At 47.5% G+C, this 13,005-nt stretch overlaps 1 protein-coding gene across 1 annotated transcript; it reads right to left on the bottom strand.

Annotated features, from left to right (window-relative positions):
• Nucleotides 1-1,643: 1,643 nt before the first annotated feature.
• LOC139367391 (endothelial transcription factor GATA-2-like) lies at nucleotides 1,644-10,637 on the bottom strand. The gene is made up of 6 exons (XM_071105586.1): nucleotides 9,854-10,637; nucleotides 7,532-8,026; nucleotides 6,738-6,877; nucleotides 5,855-5,980; nucleotides 5,489-5,595; nucleotides 1,644-1,974 (listed from the first exon to the last, which is right to left on the bottom strand). Exons 1-6 carry the CDS (start codon nucleotides 10,635-10,637, stop codon nucleotides 1,644-1,646), a joined length of 1,983 nt encoding a protein of 660 aa, XP_070961687.1.
• Between the last annotated feature and the right edge of the window lie 2,368 nt (nucleotides 10,638-13,005).

Here is a 13,005-nt window from a genome sequence, read left to right as displayed (position 1 = left end):
AAATGTGGCAAAAGGTCGCAAAGTTCAAGGGGGCCGAATACTTTCGCAAGGCACTGTATAGGAAGAAGGGGACAGGGATACTGGAGTGATGGAGGTAGATATGTATAGGAGGAGTGATGGAGGTAGATATATATAGGGAGAAGGGGACAGGGATACTGGAGTGATGGAGGTAGATATGTATAGGAGGAGTGATGGAGGTAGATATATATAGGGAGAAGGGGACAGGGATACTGGAGTGATGGAGGTAGATATGTATAGGAGGAGTGATGGAGGTAGATATATATAGGGAGAAGGGGACAGGGATACTGGAGTGATGGAGGTAGATATATATAGGGAGAAGGGGACTAGGCATCAGGATGTATAATAAACAAGGTAGCAGCAGCTTCAATGAAGATTGTGTGTGTGTGTGTGTGTGTGTGTGTGTGTGTGTGTGTGTGTGTGTGTGTGTGTGTGTGTGTGTGGAGTCCTATAGGTGTACATAGAGGTCAAAATAGTCTGTGTAGCCATTTCGTTAACTATTTATCAGTCTTATGGGGATAGAAGCTGTTCAGGAGCCTGTCGATGTCAAACTTGCTGCTCCAGTACCTCTTGCCGTACGGAAACAGAGAGAACATTCTATATCTTGGGTGGCTGAAATCTTTAACGATTTTCCGGGCCTTTCCTTTCACTACCCTCTGATATAGAGGTCCTGGATGACAGGGAGCTGGGCCCCAGTGATGTACTGGGCTGTCCTCACCACCATCTGATATAGAGGTTCTGGATGGCAGAGAGCTGGGCCCCAGTGATGTACTGGGCTGTCCTCACTACCCTCTGATATAGAGGTTCTGGATGGCAGGGAGCTGGGCCCCAGTGATGTACTGGGCTGTCCTCACCACCCTCTGATATAGAGGTTCTGGATGGCAGGGAGCTGGGCCCCAGTGATGTACTGGGCTGTCCTCACCACCCTCTGATATAGAGGTCCTGGATGGCAGGGAGCTGGGCCCCAGTGATGTACTGGGCTGTCCTCACCACCCTCTGATATAGAGGTCCTGGATGGCAGGGAGCTGGGCCCCAGTGATGTACTGGGCTGTCCTCACCACCCTCTGATATAGAGGTCCTGGATGGCAGGGAGCTGGGCCCCAGTGATGTACTGGGCTGTCCTCACCACCCTCTGATATAGAGGTCCTGGATGGCAGGGAGCTGGGCCCCAGTGATGTACTGGGCTGTCCTCACTACCCTCTGATATAGAGGTCCTGGATGGCAGGGAGCTGGGCCCCAGTGATGTACTGGGCTGTCCTCACCACCCTCTGATATAGAGGTTCTGGATGGCAGGGAGCTGGGCCCCAGTGATGTACTGGGCTGTCCTCACTACCCTCTGATATAGAGGTCCTGGATGGCAGGGAGCTGGGCCCCAGTGATGTACTGGGCTGTCCTCACCACCCTCTGTTGCGCCATGCGATCGAGGGAGGTGCTGTTACCATACCAAAGGGTGATGCAGCCAGTCAAGATGCTCTCAATGGTGCAGCTGTAGAAACGTTTTGAGGATGTGAGGGCCAAACATTCTCAACCTCCTGAGGAGGAAAAGGATCTGTCACACCTTTTTCATGACTGTGCGTGGACCATTTTAAGTCCTTAGTGATTTTCACCCAGAGGAACTTCAAGCTCTAGACCCGCTCCACTGCCGCCCTGTCGGTGTGGATGAGGGAGTTCTTGTCTCCCGTCGGTGTGGATGAGGGCGTTCTTGTCTCCCGTCGGTGTGGATGAGGGCGTTCTTGTCTCCCGTCGGTGTGGATGAGGGCGTTCTTGTCTCCCGTCGGTGTGGATGAGGGCGTTCTTGTTCCCCGTCGGTGTGGATGAGGGCGTTCTTGTTCCCCGTCGGTGTGGATGAGGGCGTTCTTGTTCCCCGTCGATGTGGATGAGGGCGTTCTTGTTTCCCGTCGATGTGGATGAGGGCGTTCTTGTTTCCTGTAGTCCATGATCAGCTCCTTGGTCTTACTGACATTTGAGGGAGAGGTTGTTGTTCCGGCATCACACTGTCAGGTCCCTGACCTCCTCCCTGTAGGCTGAGTCGTTGTCGCCGGTGATAAGGCCTACCACCGTCGTGTCGTCAGCAAACTTGATGGTGTTGGACTAATGCGAGTACAGCAGGGGACTAAGCGCACACCCCTGTGGGTCGCCCCCGTGTTGAGGATCAGCATGGAGGCGGTGATGTTGCCTACCCTCACCGCCTGGGGGCTGCTCTTCAGGAAGTCCAGGATCCAGTTGCAGAGGGAGGTGTCTAGTCCCAGGGTCCTTAGCTTAGTGATGAGCTTCGTGGGCACTATGGTGTTGAACGCTGAGCTGTAGTCAATGAACAGCATTCTGACAAAGGTATTACTATTATTAATTAATAATTGTATTATTATTATTATTATTATTATCTAGGTGGTTTTGATCATATCCTAGCAGTATGAAAAGTTTAGAATTGGGCCTCCCGGGTGGCGCAGTGGTTAAGGGCGCTGTACTGCAGCGCCAGCTGTGCCATCAGAGTCCCTGGGTTCGCGCCCAGGCTCTGTCGTAACCGGCCGCGACCGGGAGGTCCGTGGGGCGACGCACAATTGGCCTAGCGTCGTCCGGGTTAGGGAGGGCTTGGTCGGTAGGGATGTCCTTGTCTCATCGCGCACCAGCGACTCCTGTGGCGGGCCGGGCGCAGTGCGCGCTAACCAAGGGTGCCAGGTGCACGGTGTAGCCTCCGACACATTGGTGCGGCTGGCTTCCGGGTTGGATGCGCGCTGTGTTAAGAAGCAGTGCGGCTTGGTTGGGTTGTGTATCGGAGGACACATGACTTTCAACCTTCGTCTCTCCCGACCCCATACGGGAGTTGTAGCAATGAGACAAGATAGTAGCTACTAAACAATTGGAAACCACGAAATTGGGGAGAAAAAGGGGTTAAAAAAATAAATTGTTTTGAATTTGCATAAAACAATTTGCCAGAGAAACTTTAACAAAGCTGTTCTCAGACAAAGACATGAATATAGAACAGACTCTAATGAAAATGGTGCCTAACCACCCAACTACAATGTCTAAAGTCATCCACAGATTTTAAGACATTTTAACGTGGTCATTAGAACATGAATCCCAGTGTAGTGTTTCAGTCTGCATGTGTTTCACAGTTGAAAGTAACTTCACAGAGAGACCATGTATTCTAACAGGTATTTATTCAGATGAAGGTGATCATTAAGAAAGAAGAGGTCAGGATTACAAAAAGTCATTATTAAACAGAAACAAACATCATCCTTCATTAGTCATTACCTGACAACAGCATAACATATTATCTTTTAAAGGCATCATGGCTCAGTATAGCACCTACAAACTATTCTCCTCAGGTCTTCCTCCGTGTGTAGTAGTCCTCCGTGTGTAGTAGTCCTCAGTGTGTAGTAGTCCTCAGTGTGTGTAGTAGTCCTCCGTGTGTAGTAGTCCTCAGTGTGTAGTAGTCCTCAGTGTGTGTAGTAGTCCTCAGTGTGTAGTAGTCCTCTGTGTGTAGTAGTCCTCAGTGTGTAGTAGTCCTCAGTGTGTAGTAGTCCTCAGTGTGTGTAGTAGTCCTCAGTGTGTAGTAGTCCTCAGTGTGTGTAGTAGTCCTCAGTGTGTAGAAGTCCTCCGTGTGTAGTAGTCCTCCGTGTGTAGTAGTCCTCAGTGTGTGTAGTAGTCCTCAGTGTGTGTAGTAGTCCTCCGTGTGTGTAGTAGTCCTCAGTGTGTAGTAGTCCTCAGTGTGTAGTAGTCCTCAGTGTGTGTAGTAGTCCTCAGTGTGTGTAGTAGTCCTCAGTGTGTGTAGTAGTCCTCAGTGTGTAGTAGTCCTCAGTGTGTAGTAGTCCTCAGTGTGTAGTAGTCCTCAGTGTGTAGTAGTCCTCCGTGTGTAGTAGTCCTCCGTGTGTAGTAGTCCTCAGTGTGTGTAGTAGTCCTCAGTGTGTGTAGTAGTCCTCAGTGTGTGTAGTAGTCCTCAGTGTGTGTAGTAGTCCTCCGTGTGTAGTAGTCCTCAGTGTGTGTAGTAGTCCTCAGTGTGTAGTAGTCCTCCGTGTGTAGTAGTCCTCAGTGTGTGTAGTAGTCCTCAGTGTGTAGTAGTCCTCAGTGTGTGTAGTAGTCCTCAGTGTGTGTAGTAGTCCTCAGTGTGTGTAGTAGTCCTCAGTGTGTGTAGTAGTCCTCAGTGTGTAGTAGTCCTCAGTGTGTAGTAGTCCTCCGTGTGTAGTAGTCCTCCGTGTGTAGTAGTCCTCAGTGTGTGTAGTAGTCCTCAGTGTGTGTAGTAGTCCTCAGTGTGTGTAGTAGTCCTCAGTGTGTGTAGTAGTCCTCAGTGTGTGTAGTAGTCCTCAGTGTGTGTAGTAGTCCTCAGTGTGTAGTAGTCCTCAGTGTGTAGTAGTCCTCCGTGTGTAGTAGTCCTCAGTGTGTAGTAGTCCTCAGTGTGTAGTAGTCCTCGGTGTGTAGTAGTCCTCAGTGTGTAGTAGTCCTCAGTGTGTAGTAGTCCTCAGTGTGTGTAGTAGTCCTCAGTGTGTGTAGTAGTCCTCAGTGTGTGTAGTAGTCCTCAGTGTGTGTAGTAGTCCTCAGTGTGTGTAGTAGTCCTCAGTGTGTGTAGTAGTCCTCAGTGTGTAGTAGTCCTCAGTGTGTAGTAGTCCTCCGTGTGTAGTAGTCCTCCGTGTGTAGTAGTCCTCAGTGTGTAGTAGTCCTCAGTGTGTAGTAGTCCTCAGTGTGTAGTAGTCCTCAGTGTGTAGTATTCCTCAGTGTGTAGTAGTCCTCCGTGTGTGTAGTAGTCCTCAGTGTGTAGTAGTCCTCCGTGTGTAGTAGTCCTCAGTGTGTAGTAGTCCTCAGTGTGTAGTAGTCCTCAGTGTGTAGTAGTCCTCAGTGTGTGTAGTAGTCCTCAGTGTGTAGTAGTCCTCCGTGTGTAGTAGTCCTCAGTGTGTGTAGTAGTCCTCAGTGTGTAGTAGTCCTCAGTGTGTAATAGTCCTCAGTGTGTGTAGTAGTCCTCAGTGTGTGTAGTAGTCCTCAGTGTGTAGTAGTCCTCAGTGTGTGTAGTAGTCCTCAGTGTGTGTAGTAGTCCTCAGTGTGTGTAGTAGTCCTCAGTGTGTAGTAGTCCTCAGTGTGTGTAGTAGTCCTCAGTGTGTGTAGTAGTCCTCAGTGTGTGTAGTAGTCCTCAGTGTGTGTAGTAGTCCTCAGTGTGTGTAGTAGTCCTCAGTGTGTAGTAGTCCTCAGTGTGTAGTAGTCCTCAGTGTGTGTAGTAGTCCTCCGTGTGTAGTAGTCCTCAGTGTGTAGTAGTCCTCAGTGTGTAGTAGTCCTCAGTGTGTGTAGTAGTCCTCAGTGTGTAGTAGTCCTCAGTGTGTAGTAGTCCTCAGTGTGTGTAGTAGTCCTCAGTGTGTAGAAGTCCTCAGTGTGTAGTAGTCCTCAGTGTGTGTAGTAGTCCTCAGTGTGTGTAGTAGTCCTCAGTGTGTGTGGTCGGGCATGTCAGAAGACTAGAGTCTGGACAGGGAGAGGTCAGAGTAGAGACCCAGCCTCTAACACACCTGTCTTCTGCTTGGCCCTGTTGTTCATAATGGAGGCCTTACGTTTCCGTGTCTGAGTACCTTCCTTCTTCATGGTCAGAGGTCTGTTGATCTGAGGAGGAGAACGGAGGAATAGTGGCATTAGTATGACTACTCCACTAAAGGAACGGACAGGATGAAATGTATCGGCCTACAGCAAAGGAAATTATGTGTATTGATCCAATGAGGAGAAGAGGATCACAGAACTAGATATCATCAGGAGGCATTTTAGTAACACTTTACTTGAAGCCATGCAAGTATAATGCTTTATGACTTGTTAAAAGCATGTATGAGCCTTGAAGCTGTGAGACTATTCAGAGAGCAGATCCTACGTTGTGTAGTTTGTAGTAGAGTCCACATGCGTTACAGACTGTCTTTCCACTGACATTACGTCTCCACAGCGTGGTGGTGCTAGTCTGACAGTTGGAGCAATGGGTCCCTGCACTCTTACTGACCATCTGCATGGGGAGAGGAATGGACATGTGGTTAACTTAGGAAATCACAGCTGGAGCTGGAGCTGGAGGAGAGGGAGAGGGAGAGGGAGAGGGAGAGGGAGAGGGAGAGGGAGAGGGAGAGGGAGAGGGAGAGGGAGAGGGAGAGGGAGAGGGAGAGGGAGAGGGAGAGGAGAGGAGAGGAGAGGAGAGGAGAGGAGAGGAGAGGAGAGGAGAGGAGAGGAGAGGAGAGGAGAGGAGAGGAGAGGAGGGAGGGGAGAGGGAGAGGGAGAGGGAGAGGGAGAGGGAGAGGAGAATAGGAGAATAGGAGAATAGGAGAATAGGAGTGGAGAATAGGACTGGAGAATAGGAGAGGAGAATAGGAGAGGAGAGGAGAATAGGAGAGGAGAGGAGAGGAGAGTAGGAGAGGAGAGGAGAGGATAGGAGAATAGGAGAGGAGAGGAGAATAGGAGAGGAGAGGAGAATAGGAGAGGAGAAGAGAGGGAGAGGGAGAGGGAGAGGGAGAGGAGAATAGGAGAATGAGAATAATAGAATAGAAGTGGAGAATAGGACTGGAGAATAGGAGAGGAGAATAGGAGAGGAGAGGAGAATAAGAGAGGAGAGGATAGGAGAATAGGAGAGGAGAGGAGAGGAGAGGAGAGGAGAGGAGAGGAGAATAGAATAGAATAGAATGGAATAGATTGTATTGTATTACTTTCTTCAATAAGTACTTTTGAGAAGAACATTTGAGAAGTAAATTCACAGCTGTCAGTGAATAACGTACCAGCCTCTTCTTGGGTCTGGTGAGAGGTCTGTTCTGGCTGTTCATCTTGTGGTCACAGGCGTTACAGAGGTAGTGTCCTGTCCCATCACGACGCCACAGAGGGGTGGCGGTCCCACCACAGTTCACACACTCACGGGCATCTGGCAGAGGCACAGGAGCAGGGAGAGTAGCATGTTAGATCTACACATGCTGCCACATTCGAAATGCCAAACTTTGAATTCAATTATAAATTTTAATAGTGAACGAGCACCTTTTCCTTTTCACTGTGGTTGAGAGCCCTCCACTTCTTTTCATATTTAATTCACCTGTCTAATAGCAGCAAACATTATAATTCATCTATGATGGAGGTTAGTTTTGACCCGTGAAGTCTAGAAGAGTCCTCAAGCATACATTTGCTGTCTGAAGGTTTGCGTGTGCACCCTGCTCTCATCTATACGTTGTGTTTGTCTCAGGGTAAAGCTGTCATTATGATCGATCACGCTTCACTTCAGGGAGGGAGTGAGTGAGTGAGTGAGTGAGTGAGAGAGAGAGAGAGAGAGAGACGGAGAGAGAGAGAGAGAGAGAGAGAGAGAGAGAGAGAGAGAGAGAGAGAGGAGAGAGAGAGAGAGAGAGAGAGAGATGGAGAGAGAGAGAGAGAGAGAGAGATACATGGAAACTGACATAACCACACCATCAAATCATCCTCTAAGGCTGTGTTTACATAAGCAAGCTAATTTCTTGTATTTTTGTCCAATGTTGGTGTAAAACGAGAGAGAGAGAGAGAGTGAGTGAGAGTGAGACAGCTGTCACCTCACCTGGAGGGGAGAGGTTGATTTTGTTTTGTAGTTTGGGGGAGTAGCAGTAGGAGGGATACATGCCAGCACCAGGGGAGGAGCAAAGCGAGGCGGGGCTGTAGTCCTGACCTGACACCCAGGAGTTGCTGTAGAAGCCCAAGGGGTGACCGTAGGCCTGGGCAGAGTGCGGGTACCCATCCCCTTGTGCAGGGTTCAGAGTCAGGAAACTACTGCTACCTCCGTCCTCACTGGGACTCAGCCTCTCCCCCTTCAAGGCCTCCTGAAGCCTCTGGATTTCCTGACAGCCGTGCCCTGGGGAGTAGTGCTCGGCCCTGGGGTTGGTCAGAGACGAGATTGAGTTTGTGGAGGAGAAGGAGGAGGTGGTGGTGGTGGTGGAGAAAGGGCTGTTGTACCAGGAGGAAGAGGAGCAGCTGAGAGACTGACCTCCAGAACCCCCTTGCTCCAACCACTGGACACTACCGTTGACGTGGGAGGATGAAGAGTACACCTGGTGAACTAGAACACAACCACACAAGAAGCTGTGAGTCTCTGAGTTGCTAGTGTTGCTCGTCTGATTAGGAGAAACTTCAGTTCGACTTCAATGATTAAGGTTTAAGTTGAGACAAAATAGTGTTGTTAAGTATAAATATAGAAAATGTAAATAAAAACCCATTGTGTTCAATTGATTACGTCCTAGCCATATACAGTGGGGAGAACAAGTATTTGATACACTGCCGATTTTGCAGGTTTTCCTATTTACAAAGCATGTAGAGGTCTGTCATTTTTATCATAGGTACACTTCAACTGTGAGAGACGGAATCTAAAACAAAAATCCAGAAAATCACATTGTATGATTTGTAAGTAATTAATTAGCATTTTATTGCATGACATAAGTATTTGATCACCTACCAACCAGAATTCCGTCTCTCACAGACCTGTTAGTTTTTCTTTAAGAAGCCCTCCTGTTCTCCACTCATTACCTGTATTAAATGCACCTGTTTGAACCCGTTACCTGTACAAAAGACACCTGTCCACACACTCAATCAAACAGACTCCAACCTCTCCACAATGGCCAAGACCAGAGAGCTGTGTAAGGACATCAGGGATAAAATTGTAGACCTGCACAAGGGTGGGATGGGCTACAAGACAATAGGCAAACAGCTTAGTGAGAAGGCAACAACTGTTGGCGCAATTATTAGAAAATGGAAGAAGTTCAAGATGACGGTCAATCACCCTCGGTCTGGGGCTCCATGCAAGAGCTCACCTCGTGGGGCATCAATGATCATGAGGAAGGTGAGGGATCAGCCCAAAACTACACGGCAGGACCTGGTCAATGACCTGAAGAGAGCTGGGACCACAGTCTCAAAGAAAACCATTAGTAACACACTACGCCGTCATAGATTAAAATCCTGCAGCGCACGCAAGGTCCCCCTGCTCAAGCCAGTGCATGTCCAAGCCCATCTGAAGTTTGCCAATGACCATCTGGATGATCCAGAGGAGGAATGGGAGAAGGTCATATGGTCTGATGAGACAAAAATAAAGCTTTTTGGTCTAAACTCCACTCGCCGTGTTTGGAAGAAGAAGAAGGATGAGTACAACCCCAAGAACACCATCCCAACCGCAAAGCATGGAGGTGGAAACATCATTCTTTGTGGATGCTTTTCTGCAAAAGGGACAGGACAACTGCACCGTATTGAAGGGAGGATGGATGGGGCCATGTATCACGAGATCTTGGCCAACAACCTCCTTCCCTCAGTAAGAGCATTGAAGATGGGTCGTGGCTGGGTCTTCCAGCATGACAATGACCCAAAACACACAGCCAGGGCAACTAAGGAGGGGCTCCGTAAGAAGCATCTCAAGGTCCTGGAGTGGCCTATCCAGTCTCCAGACCTGAACCCAATAGAAAATCTTGGGAGGGAGCTGAAAGTCTGTATTGCCCAGCGACAGCCCCAAAACCTGAAGGATCTGGAGAAGGTCTGTATGGAGGAGTGGGCCAAAATCCCTGCTGCAGTGTGTGCAAACCTGGTCAAGAACTACAGGAAACGTATGATCTCTGTAATTGCAAACAAAGGTTTCTGTACCAAATATTAAGTTCTGCTTTTCTGATGTCTCAAATTCTTATGTCATGCAATAAAATGCAAATGCATTACTTAAAAATCATACAAATGTGATTTTCTGGATTTTTGTTTTAGATTCCGTCTCTCACAGTTGAAGTGTACCTACAATACAAATGACAGACCTCTACATGCTTTGTAAATAGGAAAACCTGCAAAATCGGCAGTGTATCAAATACTTGTTCTCCCCACTGTACATCTGGCAGAAGATCTAAAATACCCCACTGACCTGGGCTGTGTCCGTACGATGGTGCAGACCGACTATGGCTGCTGCTGGAGATGCAGGAAGGCAGGCTGGCCAAGTCAGACTCAGCTGAGTGGTACGGCTGGTGCAGGAAGTCTGTGGCTAGACTGGCCCTAGCCCTGTGGTACTGGACAGAGTCTGGACTGGCCTTAGCAGAGTCTGGACTGGCCTTAGCCCAGTGATACTGGAGCGAGTCTGGACTGGCCATAGCCCAGTGGAACTGAACAGAGTCTGGACTGGCCTTAGCAGAGTTTGGACTGGCCTTAGCCCAGTGATACTGGAGCGAGTCTGGACTGGCCGTAGCCCTGTGATACTGGAGCGAGTCTGGACTGGCCTTTGCCCTGTGATACTGGAGCGAGTCTGGAATGGCCGTAGCCCTGTGGTACTGGAGCGAGTCTGGACTGGCCTTAGCCCAGTGATACTGGAGCAAGTCTGGACTGGCCTTAGCAGAGTCTGGACTGGCCTTTGCCCTGTGATACTGGAGCGAGTCTGGAATGGCCGTAGCCCTGTGGTACTGGAGAGAGTCTGGACTGGCTGTAGCCCAGTGATACTGGAGCGAGTCTGGACTGGCCTTAGCCCAGTGATACTGGAGCGAGTCTGGAATGTCCGTAGCCCTGTGGTGCTGGAGCGAGTCTGGACTGGCCGTAGCCCTGTGGTACTGGACAGAGTCTAGAGAGGTGATCTCTGTAGTAAAGTTAAACATGGCTTCAGGAGGGAGCAAGGCTGGAAGGGACATCCAGCGAGACTGTTGCTCTGTAGAACCCTCCATCGGTGTGGAGGAGACTAAGGTGACGGAGAGATGAGCACACCGTTATCCTGTTGCGCCTCTACCTTGCATATCATTCAATTCAATGTTACTGTAGTACTATAAAGAGAGACAGTATATTACATCTGACTACATTCATACAGACCTACAGAACTAGCCACTTACACTGATGACTGTTAATGATGACGGCACTACTAGCAGATAGCTTGTGATCGTCAATAGTGATGGATCGTGATGATGCAGTAATTAGGTGATGGGTCGTGATGATGCAGTAATTAAGTGATGGATCGTGATGATGCAGTAATTACGTGATGGGTCGTGATGATGCAGTAATTAGGTGATGGGTCGTGATGATGCAGTAATTACGTGATGGATCGTGATGATGCAGTAATTACGTGATGGGTCGTGATGATGCAGTAATTAGGTGATGGGTCGTGATGATGCAGTAATTACGTGATGGATCGTGATGATGCAGTAATTACGTGATGGATCGTGATGATGCAGTAATTACGTGATGGATCGTGATGATGCAGTAATTACGTGATGGATCGTGATGATACAGTAATTAAGTGATGGATCGTGATGATGCCGTAATTAGGTGATGGATCGTGATGATGCCGTAATTAGGTGATGGATCGTGATGATGCCGTAATTAGGTGATGAATCGTGATGATGCCGTAATTAGGTGATGGATCGTGATGATGCCGTAATTAGGTGATGGATCGTGATGATGCCGTAATTAGGTGTTGGATCGTGATGATGCAGTAATTAAGTTATGGATCGTGATGATGCAGTAATTAAGTGATGGATCGGGATGATACAGTAATTAGGTGATGGATCGTGATGATACAGTAATTAAGTGATGGATCGTGATGATGCAGTAATTAAGTGATGGATCGGGATGATACAGTAATTAAGTGATGGATCGTGATGATACAGTATGTTAGGTGATGGATCGTGATGATACAGTAATTAAGTGATGGATCGTGATGTTACAGTAATTAGGTGATGGATCGTGATGATACAGTAATTAAGTGATGGATAGTGATGATGCAGTAATTAAGTGATGGATCGTGATGATACAGTAATTAGTTGATGGATCGTGATGATACAGTAATTAAGTGATGGATCGTGATGATGCAGTAATTAAGTGATGGATCGTGATGATACAGTAATTAGGTGATGGATCGTGATGATACAGTAATTAGGTGATGGATCGTGATGATACAGTAATTAGGTGATGGATCGTGATGATACAGTAATTAGGTGATGGATCGTGATGATGCAGTAATTACGTGATGGATCGTGATGATACAGTAATTAGGTGATGGATCGTGATGATACAGTAATTAGGTGATGGATCGTGATGATGCAGTAATTACGTGATGGATCGTGATGATACAGTAATTAGGTGATGGATCGGGATGATACAGTAATTAGGTGATGGATCGTGATGATACAGTATGTTAGGTGATGGATCGTGATGATACAGTAATTAGGTGATGGATCGTGATGATACAGTATGTTAGGTGATGGATCGTGATGATACAGTAATTAGGTGATGGATCGTGATGATACAGTAATTAAGTTATGGATCGTGATGATGCCGTAATTAGGTGATGGATCGGGATGATACAGTAATTAGGTGATGGATCGTGATGATACAGTAATTAAGTTATGGATCGTGATGATACAGTATGTTAGTACATTCTTACATGGCAATGTAAATGAAAGTATCATGAACCAAACAAGTCATACATAAAGATATTTAAACAACAGAGAATTACTTTTACTTAACATTGATAGGGAAATACTATGATCTTGGACCAGGACTTGTTTGAAGATAATACTTAATTGAGCATGAATCCATAGCGAATCTACATTGAAGATCAGTAACTAAATCCATAGTGAATCTACATTGAAGATCAGTAACTAAATCCATAGTGAATCTACATTGAAGATCAGTAACTAAATCCATAGTGAATCCACATTGAAGATCAGCACACAGGGGAAATTATTATAATCATTTATAGTGGTTTACACATTTCATTTTGCCAGAAAAGTCAATGTATTTTAACACTTGCCACTGTGTCCATTACATTTAATATAACGTGTTACCAAATAAATATTACTCACTGAATCAAACTGTTTTCAGGTCAGTGATGCTCTCCTCAGGAATAGCAGAGAGAGAGAGTTGTTCTGGATCAGGTCAGTGATGCTCTCCTCAGGAATAGCAGAGAGAGAGAGAGTTGTTCTGGATCAGGTCAGTGATGCTCTCCTCAGGAATAGCAGAGAGAGAGAGAGTTGTTCTGGATCAGGTCAATGATGCTCTCCTCAGGAATAGCAGTGAGAGAGAGTTGTCCTGGATCAG

Source organism: Oncorhynchus clarkii, chromosome 16 (assembly GCF_045791955.1).
Source record: "Oncorhynchus clarkii lewisi isolate Uvic-CL-2024 chromosome 16, UVic_Ocla_1.0, whole genome shotgun sequence".
Classification (NCBI taxonomy): Eukaryota; Metazoa; Chordata; class Actinopteri; order Salmoniformes; family Salmonidae; genus Oncorhynchus; species Oncorhynchus clarkii.
This window is presented reverse-complemented; position numbering and strand designations above follow the sequence as displayed.